General features: G+C 34.2%; 1 protein-coding gene across 4 annotated transcripts in view; it reads left to right on the forward strand.

Moving 5' to 3' along the window:
• CNTN6 (contactin 6) overlaps positions 1-22,493 on the forward strand; it is a gene marked incomplete at both ends in the record, with an annotated part of 231,904 nt that overhangs the window by 182,349 nt on the left and 27,062 nt on the right. For all 4 annotated transcript variants that reach the window (XM_082664009.1, XM_082664010.1, XM_082664012.1 and 1 more), the window contains one exon: positions 6,883-7,010. In XM_082664009.1, the coding sequence (XP_082520135.1) occupies positions 6,883-7,010 (128 nt within the window). The remainder of the gene's footprint in view (positions 1-6,882; positions 7,011-22,493) is intronic.

Below are 22,493 nucleotides of genomic sequence, written 5' to 3' on the forward strand. Positions count from 1 at the left end.
AGTGATACAGCCACTATGGAGAACAGTATGGAGGTTCCTTAAAAAACTAAAAATAGAACTACCATACGACCCAGCAATCCCACTACTGGGCATATACCCTGAGAAAACCATAATTCAAAAAGAGTCATGTACCAAAGTGTTCATTGCAGCTCTGTTTACAATTGCTAGCACATGGAAGCAACCTAAGTGTCCATCAAAAGATGAATGGATAAACAAGATGTGGCACATATATACAATGGAATATTACTCAGCCATAAAAAGAAACGAAATTGAGTTATTTGTGGTGAGGTGGATGGACCTAGAGTCTGTCATACAGAGTGAAGTAAGTCAGAAAGAGAAAGACAAATACCGTATGCTAACACATATATATGGAATTTAAGAAAAAAAAAGGTCATGAAGAACCTAGGGGTAAGACAGGAATAAAGACACAGACCTACTAGAGAACGGACTTGAGGATATGGGGAGGGGGAAGGGTGAGCTGTGACAAAGCGAGAGAGAGGCATGGACATATATACACTACCAAACGTGAGGTAGATAGCTAGTGGGAAGCAGCCGCATAGCACAGGGAGATCAGCTCGGTGCTTTGTGACCGCCTGTAGGGGTGGGATAGGGAGTGTGGGAGGGAGGGAGACGCAAGAGGGAAGAGATATGGGAACATATGTATATGTATAACTGATTCACTTTGTTATAAAGCAGAATCTAACACACCATTGTAAGGCAATTATACTCCAATAAAGATGTTAAAAAAAATAAAAAATAAAATAATAAAATAAAAAATAAAATGGATTCCAGTGGGACATTTTACCTAAAACCTAAATTGTGCAGAGCCAAAATTTATACATAGTTTCCCACTTCTTATCTAACTCATTTTAATCCAATCTATTTTACATTTTCTAGATATCAGTAAAATTAAACTGTCAATTAAAATTTCATGGTCTACAGTATTATCTTTAGACAGAAGTGGAAGCAATACTCCAGTTAATAATCTAACTATAAAAATAGAATTATTGCTCTAGTTTCAGCAATATGAAATTGCAGTTGTCCAATGTCCTAATTTATCTGAGTTTAAGAAATTTAGCTATTCCTAATCTTCTATGTCCTCAAATTTTGTGTTAGGCTATGGTTAATAACTAAACAAAATAAAATCAGAGTCTTCCTCACTTGCTATTCATATGGGGTCCACATAATATAGATCTGTTTTTTCTCTATGTAGGTAAATCAAAATTTGGACATACGTTAGATTAGTTGTAGTGATAAACTAGATGTCAATGCTAATATCTATTGTATTTATGAAGCTTGTAATGAATTGGTATCATGTACAACTTAGGAAAGCAAGGGTAAAAATATTCGACATTAGTCTTTAGACTAATTCCTTAGAATGACACAAAATTTGACACACATGTTCCAGGTAAAAGACTCCTATGAGTTCACTTGATGTCGTAGTCTATCTTCCTGATGTTTTATTCACAATAGCTCATCAAGTAGAAGGCAAAGGGTATGAAAGTGAAGGCAACTAGTTAAGGCATCCATTACTTTTGTTTCTGCTTTATGCTACTAACGTTCCCTGACAGTGGGAAGATTGAAATGTTGGATGTTCAATCACACTACATAGTCTGCCTTCAACTTATCAGTTAACCTTGAAATGTTTACATATGTTGGTGGCTCAGTTTTCTACATTTTCTGTTTTCTAATGTGACTATAAAATCTCCCAATGTCACTTGACTGTCAGACACAGCTTGTAGTTCTGAATTTCCACCGTTTTAATGCCCAAATGCAATTAGAAGAATAGCGTGATACGTTACAAATGCTAACTACTAATTTTTCTATTGTTGAATGGTCATAATATATCTATACATGTAAATGTCTTTAAATTCTAATTATTATGTAACATTTTAAATGCAATGCCTTAATTTGTGATTTAATCATCTGAATAGAATACTAAGCTTTGGTAATTTGGGGGAAATTTTTCTATTTGATTGTGTGAACAGGTGAAATATTCTAATTAAGTGGATATTTGAGAATAGACACCAGAGAGGAACAGTGTTATCACTGAACTGTGAAATGATTATAGAGGAAGAGTTAAAGTGCAAACATACATATACCGTAAGTCAAGTGTTAGAACTTGGTGACACCAAGGACTGATAACCATATTGTAGTTAAAGCCACAAAACATACTGCTGAGTCCAGTCAGATGAAAGTGTTTTTTAAGACATCAGGCAGGAGTAAGAATCAAAGTGAGAATTGAAAATGCTGGTCCAAGTCATGGAGAAGAGCAAAGACCAAAAACCAGTATCAGCAAAGAATAAGAATAAGATTAATAGCTAGCATTTAATTAATTCAATTCTTATGACAACCCTATTTCCATTTCTAAAATAAAAATGAGAGCAATGCGGATCAGAAAGATTGACTCCACAAGTACAGACACGAAGTGGCATGAATTCAACGAAGGGTCTTAGGCAGTGAAACGTAACGCTGGGAAAAATCTTCTGGCATTCGGCTCCTTTCAAAAAACCTGGCATATACCTCTCAGGTCCCTTTGTTCAAACTGAATTGTGACAAAACACTTCCTTCTTTCCCTGTTGTTACTGCTCATGGAGTTACAGAAGTGCTTACATTCTTTGGCAGAATGAGAAAATGTTTAATTAAAAACCTACTTATTGATGGCTAACCAGGAGTAAGGCACAGACAGGGCTGAGCATTTTAAACAGTTTATATCATTTACTCCTCATGACTCAGTGACACAGGTAATATTAATATCCCCATGTTACACATGAGAAAGCTGAAGACTCTTGCACAGTTGAGTAACTTGGACCCAGTAATACAAATATTAAATATTAAGGCTCAGATTCAGTCACAAGCAGTTGACCCCAAACTCCACTTTTGCTAATAACTGTACTACATTATTGCATAGGACAGTATAACAGAAGAAGAAAAATAATCCTTAGTATTAATATTGCCATCATTATTACCTCATGTTTATGGTTAAAACTCTCCTACAGTAGGGTAGATCAAACTCGCCTTTAAGATTTCACAAACGTTTAGAACTCTGAGGAAATGTGCATATATGCACACACACAAATGTTCCATAACATTTTGGGGAGTTACTGGATTCCCTGAAGGTCAGATTATAAACCTCCATATTAAAGATCATTCTATGCAAATACAATTATATATATATGTTATATGTGCTCAAATTTGTGCTCTAAGTAACTATATTATTAGTAAATTATACTTTGTAAACTTGAAGTGAAAGAGCCCTTCTTAAAATAAGTGCTTCCTGGTGTAAAGAGAAAGGCATGGTTGGAATCTTGGTGCTACACTACCGAGTGTGTACCTTAAGGTACCCACTTCTTTCCATGCCTCCCTTTCCTAACTTGTAAAATGGGAATGATAACAATAGTACGCCCAGAGGTTTACTTAATAAGTCAATGAATTGACATTTATTATACACTTAGTAGAGGACTTGTGCAGAGTCAGTTTACAATAATAGTTCACAACCTGCTTGTGTTTTGACCAATGAGTTTAGTCGTGAAAAAGAATATCCTCGATACTAACATTCTCTATTTCTTACATACCTATTGTAATATCTAACATAGTCCCTGGAACACAATAGGTATTTAATAAATATTTGCTGAATAAATTTAGAAGGAAAAAAAGTTTAGCATTGTTCTATTTGCAATTAGACTTAAAATTGCTATTAAATTTTTAGAAGCCTTACCATATTCCATGGTACCAGATATTTTCATATACGCTTTTATGATCTATTGTCTATTAGCAGTGTAATCTCAGCATTAAGTGCTAATTTAAATGTATATCTGTATTATATGTAATCAATCACTTCACTGTCTTTTGCTTTCTTCTCTGTAACTTATATTCTGTTTGCTAATTATTTATGCAAATTTCCATTTTTATCACCAGAGTGTTTTCTCAGTTTTTCAGTTAGCCGAGCATATCTATACTTGTGGCTGTGATTTGTTTTTAAATACCAGAGAGTCTTGTATGAATAAAGACAACATTTTAATGTACTTTATTAATATATCCTTTCGAACCCTCCAGGTACTATTTTAAAATATCTTTTAGAATATTTCAAAAGAAGGATAGAAAAAGTCAGTTTTTATCTTTCCCTATGAATGTTACCAAAACTATCAATTAAAATGTTCCAGTAAATTTTTACATGTGCATCCTTCCCTATCTGAAAATGTCAATTGCTCAGTTTTCTTAATACAGTTTGATGTTAATTGGGTGTTATTTCTTTTTTTTCTTTTAATAATTTCTACTAAGCTGCGTTTTGATATGTGAGAGAACTGGAAATTCTCACTTTTCTTTAATAGTTTTTAATTATTCTGCATAAATTTAGTGTTATGATTAGATAGTCTGAGACCATCTACACTGTTAAAGATTAAGTTTTCTTTTTATATTTTAACATCTCTTATTAATGAAAAAATAGTAAGTTGAAACATTCATACCATTTATTATGTTATAAAATCTCTAATTATAGTTAAATGTCTGGCTTTCTATATCCTAGGGCACTAGGGAGAATTACTTTTTTAATCATCTAGTTTTAATAAATGATACATTGGCTTGGTTACTAGTTTGGTTATTTTCATAAAACATTTAAATCTAAGATATTTTATTCTTTTGCACATTTTTGCATATTGATCTATGAAAACAAAATGGAGTCTTGCTTAGACATAATCTCTACAGACTAAAGTTTGATTTATAATGAACTGAGCAATGTTCTCAAACTTTATTGTGCATACTAATTACTGAAAATCATGTTAAAATGCAAAGTTTGATTCAGTAGGTCTGGGATGAGACCACATTTTGAGAAGCAAACACCTAAGACCATCTTATGGGCCTCTAATGATGACTCAGCAGATATTTCTTGAACGTCATAGTCAACATGCAGAATTATTTACTACAAGTGACACAAAGTGATGGCTCTGGAAAGAGCATGAGCACTAGAGATAGTTATAATTTTCAATTCATTCTTTGATGCTTATTAGCTGCTTAATCTTGAGCAGATTTTAACTTTTCCTAGTCTTAGTCTGTCTTCTTATTATCTGAAGCTTGAGAAATGTCAATTGATTGACTAAGATTTCAAAAGAAATAATCAGTTTCAATGATGATGATTTCAGTTCAATTTAACAAACATTACTGAACATACACAATGAGCCTGAAAAGGGTGGTGGACTTAGGGTAATATTAAACCACAGTTTACATGAATTGTCCTTTTCGGAAAGCTAAGTGAAAAATTATGACATATAAACATTGGCATTACTAGCTGGGAAGTTTGTCTGATGGCCTTTAGCTATCAGCAGATACATATTTCTTTAACATTTAAAATGTTTTTTTGCCAAAATTTAATGTTTCTCTGTTGCTTAAAATTCTTAGTTATTCCTAAATTCTAGAGGTAAGTGATGTACCCAAATGTTTCTTATATCGACCTCTTCTAACTGAATCAGGTGAAGAATTGTTTTTGGCCAGAAGTTTGCTGCATACTGCAACAGCTTTGTTACTGTGTCAATAGCGGTATGATTCGATTGTTAGTATAAACAGGGATCAAGAAATCTAGACATTTCAGAAATTAAATAAGATGTGAAATGTTCACTGTTCGGGAATACTCCAAGAAAATGACTTAAAAGAAATCTGATTATGTGCCATGGAACATTCTAAACCCAGATGTGGCCCCTTCCACTCACTTGACAACAGAATATGGAACTTGTCACTGATAATAAACCCAACATCATAAGCTGGTTTCACACAAATTGTACTTGGCTGATGTTCTCTGTGTTTCAAATTGGGTAATTAATTATATTAGCTACATTTCCTGTAATACACATATTAGAAACAATGATATGTTTGCAATGAAAGAAATACTGTTTTGTTATTGTTAATGGATGTGACATGCATGCCAACTCTCTTTCCTTTCATTCCTTTAAAACCATTGTCATTACAAATGAGTTTTCACTGCTTATTTTTCTGCAACTCTGACTACCCACTAGTGTTTTTAGAGCTGTGTTTTTAAAAGGTCGTTAATTAAATTTATAAGACGTAAAATCGGGCACATGGTTTTGTTTTGTTTTGTTTTTCATTTTTTGTCTCCTTACTAAAACATTTGATGATGATTTTGTCAAGAAACCAATCTTAGGGGTTCCCTTGTTTACGACAGTGCTCTGATGTTTGCTTTTGACTATTTCTGAGTTTCAGAGAAAATTTCATACGAATCAGTTTTTGAAAGATTGGAACTTCTTAAATTCAGTCTGATTCTTGAAGCCTTCATTCTTTTTACTTCTCTCTTCCTCTTTTTAACGGGACAGGCCACATAACAAGATGGCCTGAGCCCTCTGGCTATGGAACCCCATGGATGGTTCCTTCAACTCACTAGCACAAGCAAATATTGTCATGGTTGAAAACCCTGTTGTTTGGTGGCTGAAAGTCCTGAATAAAAACTGGTCTATAAAGCTGCAGAGTAAACAATGTGAAAATTGGCTTGCGTTTCTCTAACGCCAAGTTTGGTTTTCACCAGAGTTGATTTTTCAAAATGCATAGTAACTAGTTGTGTTTGTTATTAATAAAGCAAATGGGCATTGTAGCACCAAGCACTCATTTGATTTTTAATGTGCATTGAAATCAGCAATGATAATTCAAGTTACAGCAAAATAATTATCAGTACTGTGTCAGAATAAAAGCAAATGTCATTTATTCTAATATGTGGATTTGCAGATTGCTCACAATTAAAAGCAGAATAATAGGAAAGGAATACATGCATATTAACAAATGCACCCATGGTTTCAGTAATGCTTTAAAATGAAAATAGGTGGTTAAGACTTACCAGTTTTAACGAGCCTTACTTATGTTAATTATACATTTTCTTTTTAGAGTGTTTATCCTGAAGGATGGCAGCCTCAAGATACATAACGTTACCAGGTTGGATGCCGGATCATACACTTGCATAGCTACAAATCAGTTTGGTGTTGCCAAGAACACTGGCAGCCTAGTTGTAAAAGGTATTTTACTGTCTTCATTTGTGCTTGATGAACACTGGAGATACGTATGCATATCATGACCTCTATCACAGTGTCAACCCTGTATTATCATATTGTATATGTGAAATGTTTGATTTCACATTTTATTTAAGAGTTGTGTTCCCATATTCATTAATAGCATGCTCACTTTGCCAGTGGAATAACATGGTAGATGTGAATACCTTGGCAGTTGAAAAGCTGTCCAGCGGGTAATTAGACAAAACTAAAACTTGAACTAAAAATTTTGGATTTCCACAGATGCCTCAGTGTGGGGAAGCCATGGACATTTTGTTGACGTCAGTGGGTGATATTTTTTTTGTGAAGTTTCCTTCAGAAACTCATTTTGTGTAAAATTTTTACCTGGATGTAAGGCTGCCCAGTGCATAATCAGTTCATTTCTTTCTATAACTCTAAGTACATAATTAGTGAAATGCAGACTCTCTTAGATTCACCTTAATAAGCAGTTCTTTGCAAAGAAAAAATATTAAAACATTAGTGTCCATTTGAGTTATTATTAGATTGCCATCACAGTAAACACATACGCTCACACGACTTCAGATGGTAAAAGTGCATACCTTAGTCTTGAGACTTTTAAACTAGTATCAATCCGAATGTAACTACATATATCACCAAGGGACATAATTAGCATTAGATGCATCTACGCCCCATCTTTGCTACTTTATTGAAGCTCAGCTCATAAAACTAGTCTGTTTAGGGGGAGCCAGGTCACTTTTATCATTTTATTGCCTCCTGGATGACAAAAATGACTGTCTTGAAAGACAAGTTTGAGCAGCTACTTAAGCCCAAATGATTAAATTCAGCAATTGATACTTTATCATCATTTCTATTAAAAATGAATAAATACAATAAAAAGTAGTTAGCTGCTATACTTCAACTATCCTTTAAAATGTCTCAAGGAAAATAAACACTCATCTTTATCCCTGGAAGATATTTCTTCCAACTTTATCTCAAGCCTATTATATTATGCCAACAATTGTCTGAAACACTCAGGGGAAATGTAAATGATAGAACTTGTATCAAAATTCAACCAGTGTAGCATAATTTGAAAAACTTCACTTCTTTAAGATTGTATTGTCATCAGGTTTTTAAGACAGGTATGGACTTAATGTTTCAAGGAATGTACTGTAGCTATATTTAATAATAGGGAATTTCTCCAGCAAAGTTTTGGCAATACTCATGTACTGAAGAGTGTGAATGCTTTATGTCTGAAGAACTAACATGTCCATTAAGGAAGAAAAACAGAGGAGATTACCTTATTTCAAATTAAGAAACTACAGGTGGTATGCACTCATTTTTATTACAGCAGAAGATTAAAATATGGTAGAGGATAAAAAGGCATTGCAGTTAATTCTTACAGGTATGGAGAAATCCAGGAGGAGTTAAAATATGAAATTTTAAGGATGAAGACATTAGTAGTGGAAACGTAGTTTCTCAAAGAAAGTTTTGGTAGAATACTGGTGATGCGTGAGTAGGACCAATAATTTTCCTGCTAAAATACAATGATGGGGATGCTTTCACCCCAGAGACTAAGAGAAAAAGTTAATAGATTGAGCTAAATGGATAGTTTCTTTTCCTCAAATGTTTCTTTAGCCTTTAGCTAAATGCTGTCTTAATGCTGTCAATTACTAATTAATGGAAGAAAAGTAAAAGGAGAAGACTCACATAAATGTGAGAAACTCAGGAGCAGCTACTAACTTAGCTCAAATTATGGAATTTGGATATTGTAGAGGTGAAACATAGCCATGTTTCTTACTAAATAGGTTCCTAATTCTTAAGATAGAATTAAGTTGATATGTATTTTGGGATATTCCATAAAACACACCATAATCCTCAGGCACTCCACTCTGTCTATGAGTAAGAAAATAACTAAGAATGCTCAGTTAAAAAACTGATATATTTTTGCTTATTTCTAGTGTTTTTTTGCTGGAGCTATTGAAACAAAATTATCTCAATCTACATTCCTGGTCAACTTTATCTTTCCTACTCTTTCTTCTTCTGTGGTACATTTCATCTTCTTACAAAGGATATAATTCACTTATTTACATGTATTTTTTTTCCCCTATATTTCCCTTCCTCTAGAAAAGAAGCATAAAGAAGGCAGGGACATCACAAATTCTAGCACAGTCCTGGGAACTGTATGTGTTCAATAAATATTTATTGATTGAGTGAAAGGATCTCACCTCATTCCCCTTAGTTCTCAGAGATAATTTCCATCCTGACTTCCTTGCTCTAAAATCTGAAAGTTCTCAATTTTTCAGGGTTTACGCTTGTTAGAATACTTCACAATAAAGAACATCAAAGGCAAATAACAAACTTGTAAATGCTTTCACTTTCCCAATTTTACGGTTTGTAGTTACATAATTCTAATACATAGAGAAACCCACACTCTGAAAGGGGGGACAAATATGAAAATACATGAAAATCTGAAAGTCTTCATGCAGAGAACTCACTGTTCTGGTATTTTCAGCATAATACCAGAGGATGATTTACATATGCAAAAAGGGCTTATCTCAATATGCATGAATATCAAGTTATTTTCACTCATTTATATCTAATAATGGGAAGGAAATTGTGTTTGTTATTTTTAACCTTCATGAAATATCCACGTGCCATTTTAAAGGGATCTGGGGATTTCTTGCTTCTTTGCCATTGACAGTAACCATCATATGCAATATAAATAAACACATATACATAATAACACATACATTTAAAAAAAACTATATAAACACAAAATGTGTACAGTATGGATAAAAGCATCTTTAGAAACTTTGCTTTATTACTGATCTGTAATGTATAATCTTTATTAAACTGTGGGATTTTTACACAAATACAGTTCTAAGATAAGTCTATCATTAGCATAGCTTCTTAACTAGACTGCTATCTCTAATTCCCTTTCATGTGGGAATGTTGAAGATATCACTGCCAAAATTATTATTTTACAACCTACAAATCTGAAGCTTTAATGTGAGAAGGAATTATAATACTATGCATTGATTCAAATATTTTCTTGACTATTAAGAGTGTAGCCATTTGGCTGTTTGTTAAGACAATTTAATACTTCTCTGTGTATGTATGTATATGTGTGTGTGCACCTGTGTGTGTCTGTATGTTTGCATTTTCTTGTCTATAATGTTCATCTGATTGTCATTATACAGTCAAATATAATTTTATTTCTCAAATCAAAATCTTACACTGACCTTTCTGGTAATAGGGTGGTAAGGAGCAAATGAGAAATTTCAGTAAAGCTGATAAAACAATCATCTTTCTTTGAATTTACTTATCTGCCTCAGTCATGCAAAAAATGTTGTTGTTAGATAACATGTAAAAAGATAATAGTTACAGAACTAAGATATTTTCAAGCTTAGTTTTTAGTTGATATGGCTTATCTGTGTCAAGAGGATTCTGAAGTTATCTGCACTGTATGTTGGAAATTTCTGTTCCACCATGCGACAGGATAAAGCAATTTGTTATTCAACACAGGGAGTGCAATTAGCACCAGCCTTACCAGAGCCCCAGCAGATGCCCAGTGTAATTTGAGGACATGTTCCATAGGCACAGACAGAGAATGGAAAGGAAAGAGAGTTTAAATGTTTTCATTTGTGGGGACTTAGTAAAATTACAATGTGTACATACGCTAAGAGGTGTATGAAAATCACGTAAAAGGGGAAATTATTTGATCTGGCATTTGGAAAATTATTAAAAAGCAGAGTAACAGCAGGCTATAAAAATGATCTTGTTTGCAGGCAACATTTGTTTTCGTTTCCCCACTGGAGAAGTTTTGGATGTCCAATTATAGGCCTCATTGCTTCAGCATTATTTTCAACTGAAATGTCGGAACTTGGAAAAGCATATCTAATGTGCAAATTAAGTTTATTGCTGCTCATTTAGTTGTTTATTCTTTGTGATAGAAGTCTTTATTTTATCAGCATGGAGAGTGGCCTATCCATTTTCTCCAGCAGAATGAGGGTGTTCACTAATATGGTTCTACATTTACTAAGAAAAATATCGAGATAGGTAGATAATTGGAGGCTTTGTGGCTTTACACTGCAGTTTAAAAGATTTGAGGTGTTGAGCCCAGCTGTATCCAGAAGCCCAGCTTCACTGAGTAAACCAAAAATACAATTTCACAGAAATGACAAGACACAATGGAATACATCCATCTTTTTGTAGTGGTTGAAGTCTCCCAGTACTGCTAATACCTTTCCTCAAATATTTAATTCTACATTCCAATTTTCTACAAGAATGAATTAAAACATTTAATAGAAAGAAGGCATTGATTTAAAAATTATTAATGGAAGTATTCTTAAGGTGAAAAAATATATAGTGAATTTTTATACTGTCTAGAAATGAAATTTTCTTCCCCCCTCCAGTATTGAAAATAACGCTGAGTTCTTGAGACCTGAATTCCATAATCTCTTCAAGTATAAAGGAGAAAACAAACAAAAAGCTTTCATGTAAGCAAACACAATAATATCAATATTATTTTATCTTCATAACAATTTAATTCATAGTCTTTTAAAAATGTAGCACATATCACTCAGATGAAATTTCCAGGCATGTTAATAAGCAGCCTTTTTTCTTTTAAATATATATTATACAATATATAATGTAAAGCATGTTATATGTTAATTATAATTAATGAATTCTAAGTCTGCACTTTTTTATTATGCAAGAAAATTATCACTGAACCTATTATTGGTTAAAATTTTGCTTTGTTTTATTTATTCTTAACAAAAATAGGGGGTGTATAGCTTGTGCTTTATACCAAATAAAGAGGCCAGACAGATGAGTACATACCACTTCTTAAAGAGATGAAAAGCAGAAACTTTGAAATTAGATTAACTAGTTCAATTACTAACTAGCATGAAATCCTAAAGAGTTTGTTTTTGCTGTTTGATGTTGTATTCTTTATTATTATCATTAATTACACTCTATTAAATATACATACTCTGCTCCAGGCACTGTTATAGCTGCTTTATGTATATCACCTCACTGAACCCTCCGAACAACACTTTGAAGCAGATGATCATTAGAGATTAAGGCATAGACGTCTGAAAGTACTTGCCAAGTTCCCTTGTTATTAAGTGGCAGAACTCTTTTTTCCCTTCTTTTTTCCCTTCTAGTAAATTTATGTAATAATACTTACATGAGACACTTTTACATGACACTGTTTAAAGTTCAAAGAAAATAAAACTATAGTAACTTGCAGATATTAGTACTTCCCCCTAAATACTTCAGTTTTCCTTTGTTAAATAGAGTTCAATATTTGTTTACATCTTTATCATTTGAGGTAAACTTTACATATATAATGAAATACATGTCTTAAGTGTATATTTGCTGAAAATTGGCAAAGGCGTACACCTGCGTAACCCCTAACTCTACCAAGATACATTACCATCATCCTATAGAATTTCCCTCATGCCCCTTCTTAATCAATCTCTACCCCCACCCCAGTCCTAGAAGCAAGTACTGTTATGATTTTTTTCTGCCGTACATTTCATACAAATGCAATCATACAGAATATACTCTTTGGCATCTGGCTTCTCTCACTCAGCTTAAATCACTAGCTGTCAACCTTCTGTTTTTATTAAAAATGAACAAAACTAAACAAAATTTGACCAACAGTAGGTTTAATCTGTGTAGTAAAAAAAAAAAAAAAAAATCTTGAATTATAAATATCTTTGTCTCCAGTTTCCTTCCCAGACTTGTACACACTTGTGCCCTGAGTATTGGGTTAGGAATTGGAAGTTCTGTAATTTTTTTCTTGATTCCAGTCTGAAGCTAAAAGAAGTGATTAGACTCCTCTGTTACTTAGGCATTCTATTTCTAAACCAGCACAGTGTTCACTCAAGCTCTAGCGACATTTTTTTAGGAAAAATGTATGTCATTACAACATTAAGAAAAAAAAACCCTCAGATGCAAGCTCTGTTTTAGGTCTGTGGATCCTGAACACTCAAGGAAACAGTTATTAGCAAATTCTTTCAAGCCAAAAAAAGGAACGGGGTAGGAGGGGGCAAGGGAGTGTAGAGGGGAAAAATAATCAAATGAATTGATTGACTCTGATTCTCCTCTTCTGGATTTGATTCTCTCATTTCATCTACCCTTATCCCAACATAAATGTTCAGAAGAAAACATTTTCTATTAGGTCCTGTAGGCAAGCAAAGTAAAATTTCCTCATTCCATCCCTTTTAAAACTACAGAACACTTCAACCTGATGTTTTACTACAACCCAGCATAAAGTTACAGTTGGAGGACTGAGCGAATGCTATCTATTTATAGGAAATATAAATATGATCCCATAAATAGTCATTGCCTATTATGTATTACTGCTTTGAAAGTGAGTAGTTGGCATATTTAATTCATTAAGCAGAATCTACAGTGCATGCGCTTTTTAAATAGATGTCAGGCTCTGTTTTGATTACTTGTTAATATAGAAGATCTGTGTTTACATTTTACATTATTACTTGCTAGGGGATTTTTCAGTGTTACCTTGCCTGATACTTAGACTTGTTTTCTCATTTAGACAACTCAAATTTTAGACAATTACTTTCTCCAGACAATTCTTCATTTGTTTCTTTTACTCTGGGGCTCAGGGTAGTCTTTTAATATTTGTTCTAAATCATTTAAATATTGAAGTGGAAGATAAATGGGTTATGGTAACTGCAGAGAAACTGTAATATACTGACCATGGTTACTTTGTAAATTGGAATTAAATCATGCTCTGCCTATGGTGGAATATAATATAAATACCAAGTACTGCATGTAGATTTTAGTGGATATACAACAACCTAGCCTATTGCAAGTATATGTACAAAGAGGAAAAATGTATTAATAAAGATTAAAAACTCCTCCATTTCTTGCTTGCCAGAGGTGGGGAATTAAAGACTCTATCACACTGATTTCCTTGTTTGTTTGTTTTCTCTACAGGGTTTATTTCAGAATACTAGCTTTGATTTTCCTGTGCTTGCTTTTCCTAGAGTTAGTAATTTTCTTGTTTGTTTGCTTAGTTTTCTACGGACTTGGCAACAATTCATCCCTCAGTTATATCTCAACTTTCTTCCCTTAATATCAATCTACCTTTGTGACGGGAAGCCTGGTTTCCTAAGCACCATACCTTTCTCTTGACATACTTCCTCATTTGGATGAACTGCATCTTCCTATGGATTTCTGAGAACCAATTTAAGAAAAATGCAATGTTTTTGAGATCTTTCTTGTTTGAAAATGTCTTTACACTATGATTACATTTGATTGATGGTTTAGTTGGAAACAGAATTCTGGACTGGAAATCAGGATTCTTCATAAATTTGGAGATGTTACTCTGCTCTAAAAGCTGAAGCCATTTTGATTTCTGACCTGTTGTTTGTGATATCTTTTCTCTCTCTCTCTCTCTAGAAGTCTGTTTTTCCCAGTGTCCCACAATTACATGATGATGTGCCATGGTGTAAATTTATTTTCAACCTTTTTACAGGGCATTTGGTGTACTTCGTCATCCTGGAAACTCGTAGTTCTTGGTCCTGGAATATCTTCCCAAATAATTTAATAATTTACTCCATTTCTTTTTCTGAAATCCTTATTATTTAAAAGATTTCCTAAACTGGTATTTGAGTTTATGCGTGTGTGTATGTATGTAACTATTTACCTATCTATGTATATAATATTGTATTTTATATAATTATATATATATTTAGATATATATAATTTATATACATGCTCATGATTTATATATACACATACACACACACACACACACACACACACACACATACACACTTTTGTTTGTTTCTCTCTCCTCATATCCATTTTATAGCTTTGTTGCTCTATCTTCTAGGAGATTTTCTCAACTTTATCTTCCAGACTTTCTATTGTATTTTTGTTTTTGCTATTTTGAAAGAATTTCTAAGTGTCCTTTTATTTTCTGGCCTTGCTCTTTTTCTCCCCCTTCCTCTGAAAATATTGCTTGTAGTTTTTCTAGTTTATTTTTTATGCATGGTCTCTGTTGTCCCAAACTACTTTCTTCTCTTTCTTTGTTTTAATCCCTATCCTTTATTAAGAGGTGTACAAAGATACTTTGTGCATCTGTTGTCTGCTCATATTTAAGAGTGGGTCACTAAAAGTCTTACAGAAAGCTCTGATCTAGTGTGGCGATTTCTGAATGACTGGACTTCACATTTAGATGATCTGGCCAAGATATTTCCTTGGAAAACTCTAAGGTCACTATATTTGGAACTTTTCTTGTAGGCTCATCAGATCCCTAGGAAAATGTCCCTCACCTCCCACCCAGGTTTCCTGCCTGGAGAGCAAAAGCCCAGCAGACAGCACCCTCAGAAGGTTACAACACATGGATCTCAGCCCTCACCCTGTACATGTTTCCTTGATTCCACTATTTTCAGTAGAAGCCCCCCACCCTTAACTGCTTGGTGACCAGAAGTTCAGAGACCCTCTGATGCACATCCTCTCAGGAAAGTAATTTGCTGGTCTTCTTCTGAGATGGGAAAACATTCTTGAGACCAAATAGCATCTTATTCATAAATTCCAAAATGAATTAATTCATAAAGACATGCTAAATAAGTTTTCTCCTCAGCCTTCCCACTGCCAGCCTATGACTGACCTTTACAGTAAGTCAGTTAGAAGTCATTCAACTTCATTCCAGTTCCTCAAATTTTGTCTCCCCTTTTCATCTCTGTTTTGGTGGATTAATGTCTTAGAAAAAAAAATTCTTTTGGCATCATTTTTTAGATGTTTATAAAGAACTTGAAGTAAATACTATGTAATCAATTATCGCCAGGATGTTGTACATCCTATTTTTTATTGTGATACTATTTTTCTCTGCTAATATTTAGAAGAAGTCAAGCTTTAGCTATTTTTTGCTTAACAAAATTTGTCAAGTAATCTAGAAAGCACAGTTTGGGAGATTATGGGTCATGGACTCAAATCTTCCACTTGTACACTAGATATGATTCCCTCTCACATTCAGGGACATTCTCTCTCTCTCTCTCTCTCTCTCTCTCCTTACCCCCTCCCTCTCCCTCACTTGTCTTTTTCATCTCTATTATCCCCTCTAATGCATCACTCCCACCATTGTACTTGCATACTGTTACTCCCATCATTAAAAAGCTGTCATTTTCTGACCTTACTTCCCCTCCGGCTACTGCCATATTTGACTTTTCTCCTTTATATCAAACCTCTTTTAAAACATTGTCTATACGAGCTTGCTTTTTTCAATCTTTCTGGTCAATTCTGTTTTGAATCCATGCAACCAGGCTATTTTCCTACCATTTCATCAATACTGTTCTTAACAAGGTGACTAGTAGCCTCCACACTGTTTTATCCAGCGGTCAGTTCTCAGTCATCTTACTTAAAGTATCAGACTACTGATCACACAGTTCTTGATACACATTTCTCACTTGGCTACCAGGACATAGTATTTTTCAGGTTTTCCTTTAACATCTTGAGTCATTCCTTTTCAATTTCCTTTTCTAGTTCCTCTGAATCTTACCAATTTCCTAAATTTGGAATATCACAGGGAACTGTCCTCGAATTAAAATCTACAAGCTAATTCCCAAAATGATAACCCAGCTTAATTATCTATCTTAATCCCAAATCCAACTGCCAATTTATCTTCACTTACCAATTTACTTTATCATAACACTAACCTCCTAACTCTCACTCCCAGAACCTGCTCCTGCCACAGTAAATCCCCACTATATTAATGACAGCCTACACCGACACTTGCTCAAGCCAAATCCTTGTAGTCATTTTCACTCTTTTCCTTCTTTCAAACCCCATATCCCATTGTCCAACAAATGGACTCAGCGTCAAGATATGTAAAGAATCTAACCAGGGTCCCATAACTTCAATGACCAAACATTAGTTTAAACCATTACTGTCACTTTCCCAAAGTGTGTCTCTAGCACAGAGATACCCAACTAAGTTTATTTTGCCTCCTAGGGGACATAGGGCAATGTGTAGGGATATTTCTCGCTGTCACAACTGAAGGATCTACTAACATCTAGTAGGTAGAGGCCAAAGATGCTGCTAAATATCCTATAATGCACAGAACAGCCTCCCCACCTCACTCTGAATCCACTTACACATACATGCAACAAAATATAATCCGGCCCAAAATGATAACAATATTGAAATTAAGAGACTCACCCATAGCCTCAAAAGTATGGGCCTCAATTCCATCTTTGTCTCCCTTCTAGAAGCTTGAGTGTTCCTATTAAATTGTAGATGAGTTTTTTGCCTCTGTTATGCAAATCCTCTAAAGGCTCCTCAGTTTGGTGTTGTTTTATTTGCTCAGTATTCACACTGATGTACACCTGGAAGAAAGTAAGGGTTCAATACTAATTAAATGGTTTTGAATAAAATACTGAATAAACAATTAGTATATTTTTATGTTAAGGGTTTCTACATCTGTCCAAAGTAGTGCTCACTTCTTTTTCCAAATGACATTAAGTATCATACTGTTCAAGCTATTATCTAAAAAGCTACTGATAAATGGCCTAAATATTTCCAACCCTACACATAATCTATTAAAAAAGTTAATAATATTGGCGAAACTTCTGTCCTGACTAGTTGAAGTAGAATTTATCACACAAACATCGTACCAATATCAATCACAAATAATGTAAAAATATTTTAAAAATAAAAATCTCAAGCAGAAATTTTGGTGTTCTCACAGTGCCAGAAAGAAAAAAGTGGGGCTCATAATCAACCAAATAGAATGAGGCCAGCTAAACAATTCAATCTGGAATCAAGACACCTCAGGGATTATGCCCTTAGTAATAAAAGCAGAGCAAAATTGACCAGGACTTAAAATCAATGACTTCAGACTCAATTTGTATCAATTCCTGACTAGATTCTGCTCTTTTTCAATTGCCTGCTTAAAAACTAAGTCTTCTTGGGAAAAATACAACAAAATGAAAATATTTACATTTTGAGCCACAGTGCCTGACATTTCATAAAATGTTACCAAGAATAGCTGGAGCCAGGACCAAATGACCAAAACCCAGGGAAATATCAGATAACAGCAACAAGTCATGGCTGATAGAAGCTATCACACAAGGGTTTTAAAATAATTGTGATTAGTATGTTTTTTTAAAAGATGACAAGATGGAGAATTTCAGAAGAGAAATGGCATGTATTAAACATCAGTTGGAAGTTCTAGAAGTGAAAAATACAAAGGCTAAAATTAAGAACAAAATAGACTGACTTAACAGCAGATGAGATATGGTAGAGAAGACGATTAGTAAAGAGGAAGATATGTAAATACAAGATATCCAATATGGAGAGGAAATGCAATAGGAAAGACAAAAAAGAACACAAAGAATATATTGTCGATGGTGAATAGGTCTAACATACATGAAATTGTGGTTCCCAAAGGGGCAGAGAAGGGATGTGGGATGACCAGTTTGAAGAAAGATGTTCCAGAGAGCTCAGAAAAACTGAAAATGACATCAACCATCTATTCAGGAAATCATATGAGCCTTAATTAGGATAAACACAAAGGAAAGTTTAAATAAGCACATAGTAGTGAAAACAAAGGAAAGAAAAATCATCCCAATTAAAAAAAAACAACACATTATCTTCAAAAGAATAACAATGACAATGACAGCTGACATAACAACAGAATTAAGGGAATCAAGAAGACAGTGGAATGACATTTTTAATGGTCTGAAAGACAATAACCAATAAAATTCTACTCCCAGCAAAATATCCTCTCAAATGAGGACAAAACAGAGATGCTTTCACCAAACAAAACCTCGGAGAACCTATCACTCAAATCTGCACTAAAAGAAATACTAATGAAACTCCTATAAACAGAAGTAATGTGGTCACAGGTTGGAGAAGAAATTAAAAGCAATGGGAAGAGTTAATATGTTGATACGAGGCTAATTTGAGATTCTGAGGAATTAGGAAGAGGACCAAATTTTAGAAGTTTTTATTTCTAGTCTTCACAAGTTAACTAATGAGAGAAAATATCAGAGACTTTCATCACCTGTTTTAAGTGCTATTTATACACTAGTTTACTTTATATCAGTATCTTAATAACATTTCCAATAATGTCATAGACAAATGAAGGCAGAATCACATGTTGTACAGAGGGAGAAAGACTTGATGATTTTTCTTAACATTCGTCAATCTTTTGAGAGGAGTTGATAATTCAGAACCACCTGAGCAGTTATTATTCTGAACAATGACCGTGAAAGATTATCACTCACAGATGGAGATTTCAACTGAGTTAAAAGTACAAGAGAAACAAACAAAAAGTGACCAAAAGTAATATTTTCTGGATGCTCAGGAAAGACTAATTACATGATGGATTGCCATCCCTGGCTTGTAAAAATGTAGCTGGGGATCATGATATGTAATAGAGTGTTTGGCCATTGATACAGGGAACAAGGCACACTTATGTTTAAAGAAATCATGCTTAACAGTTCTGAGAGAAACTTTGTTACTAGTTTTCATGTCTCCTGAAGTGCTCTTAACTAAAGATGGGTTCTGGAAATATCATTGTCTATTCTGACAAGGTGAATCTGAGTAAGGCTATTCATCAAAAGCATTATATATTTTATTAAGCCTTTCCTTGTACTTCTTAAGGATAGGATTGTTAGATCAAGCTGTTTTCGTATGATCTGAATCTCACTGAAACAGACTGAAAAGAGTAAATATTAAAATTCTGTAATTTTATGAACTCTCCATTAACGCATGTCATTCAAACTTAGAATAACCTTCAAAAAGTGGTCGGTCCTCTTCACACTAGAAGCTGAATGGAAAAGATGTCTCCCTATTCTGTATATAAATATTCACTACCCCCATCATTTCCTTTATGTCTTTCTTTTATTATTATTGAAAATTAGAAACACACAGAAAAGTAGAGAAAACAGTACCAGGAACACCTATGTACTCATCAATCAGGGTTGATAATCATCAACTCATATCCAACTTTGTTTCACCTATACCCTCACCTACTTCCCCAACATCCACCTCAAATATCTAGAGGCAAATCATAAACATCATAATTTCTTCTATAAATATTTCAGAATGTATTTTTAAATGACAAGGGGATCTTTTCAACATAACAATAAACCAGTTTTCCTATCTTAAAAAAAATTAACAGGGGCTTCCCTGGTGGCGCAGTGGTTGAGAGTCCGCCTGCCGATTCAGGGGACACGGGTTCGTGCCCTGGTCCGGGAAGATACCACATGCCGCGGAGCGGCTGGGCCCGTGAGCCATGGTCGCTGAGCCTGCGCGACTGGAGCCTGTGCTCCGCAACGGGAGAGGCCACAAGAGGGAGAGCCCAGCGTACCGCAAAAAAAAAAAAAAAAAAAAAAAGATACAGCAGTAGAATGCATAAACAGGCGTTTTGGATTACACACAAACCATTAAGCCACTTTCAGTTTCTCGTGAAACCTCCACAAGTTACAGGATATGTCCGAAGAATGTAACAGTTCCATTGTTTAAATTTACATCTCGGGCTTCCCTGGTGGCGCAGTGGTTGAGAATCCACCTGCCGATGCAGGGGACACGGGTTCGTGCCCTGGTCCGGGAAGATCCCACATGCCGCAGAGCGGCTAGGCCCATAAGCCATGGCCGCTGAGCCAGCATGTCCGGAGCCTGTGCTCCGCAACGAGAGAGGCCACGACAGTGAGAGGCCCACATAACGCAAAAAAAAAAAAAAAAAAAAAAAAAAAAAAAAAAAAAAAAAAAATTTACATCTCAATTCAGACTTAAACAGAATGGATTTGTATGAAGAGATAAATCTTTCTAGAAAAGACTGTTCCTTGAGAATCATCAGCTCTAGATGATCTAAGATTCACATTTCAAAATAATTTATCAGAAATTTATTCCAATGTTGTCACAGCCTATAAAATACTCTCAACGGTTCCATAACAATTGCATCAACAGAAAGATCTTTGCAAAAATAAAAAAAATATCAAAAAGCATCTGCGATTTTACATTTGCCACGTGCAACCGATGTCAATCACTTAAAAATAAAATTGCTAAAACATAAATTCTGATGACCTAATAAATTTATAGAAAAGTGAGAAAAATCTTATGATCAATCAAGATATAACTTTAATAAAGTATTATTTAATGTATATATAAAATTGAATCAAAAATATATTTTTGCAATTTGTATGTTTATGTTGTTACTCATGTATCATTATTACCCTGTTACATTTTGTAGGTAATATATTATTATTTTTTTTTTTTGTCCCTTGCATCGGCAGACAGACTCTCAACCACTGTGCCACCAGGGAAGCCCCGGTAATATATTATTTTTAAAGCAAAGTAATTTCAAAGAAAAACACCCCGCATTTTTATTTCATACTGTGACCCAAAAACTATGTAGCTGGCCCTAAAAACATCTAAAGCTTACATTCTGACTACCACCAACACCAAGCTTCATATTCTCCACGTTCCACTCCTGTTTTACTCTCCAACACTTCTTTCCAGCTAAATGGCTGCCTTGCCTCAACAAACCATTCTTCTTCTTTGCACAGATTCTTTGTAAATGCTCTTGCCTGCATAGTGAATAAAGTTACTTCTCCCTGCCTATTATGTTTACTTAGCTAACTCCTATTTGCCTTTTACTGTCAGCTAAAGCAACCCTTTCCCAATAAACTGATCCCTCAGGATTCACTATTTTAATAGAATCATTTACTTCTAATACATGGCACTTATCACATTTGTAACTATGTATTTCTGAGTATGATTTGATTAACATCAGCCTCTCATTTTATTCTTAAATCTCTGTGAAGGCAAGCACCACATCATTTTTATTTGGTGCTTTTTTTGTTTTCCTTCTCCTTCCATTGTATTTCCGATACTTAGCAGACAGCTGGAATTTGGTAGTTGCTCAATAAATATTAGTTAATGAATGAATGAACTAGTGAGAACATGTAAACATTATAATGAATTATAAATGCTTCTTATTCATGACGTTTTAGTCATTATTACTATACTACTGACAAACTGTATATAGAGAATGATTTGTCTAATGTTGCCACTTTGTGGTGCCATAAATGGAAGGAGAGGCTTTCATTTTTAATGTCTGAAAATGATTTTAACTGCATGATCCAAAACTGTAAATCACAGCAATTTTGCTCTACCAGCACAACCAGTTAGCCAAGTCATCCTCCCATAAGTGTAAATAAGATATTAGCGATATATTTTTTTCAAGGATACTACAAGAAGGAAAATATTCTCTAGTCTTAAAATGTGTTATTGAAACCCTGGTTAGTATTTATTCTTTCTTTGTGGGAGACGTCTGAAGGCGGCTTGGAATTAAGAATGGACTTAGTCCACAAAATCATTCTTTAAACTTTTCCCCAGAAATAATTAGAATAAAAAGTACACGTGTCTAATATAATAAGGTAAAGAGTATCTTTAAAATATGAAAATATGAAGACATAGATACAATCTGATGTAGATTTA

The sequence above is a fragment of the Grampus griseus genome (genome assembly GCF_964374135.1).
Source record: "Grampus griseus genome assembly, chromosome: 10".
Taxonomy (NCBI): Eukaryota; Metazoa; Chordata; class Mammalia; order Artiodactyla; family Delphinidae; genus Grampus; species Grampus griseus.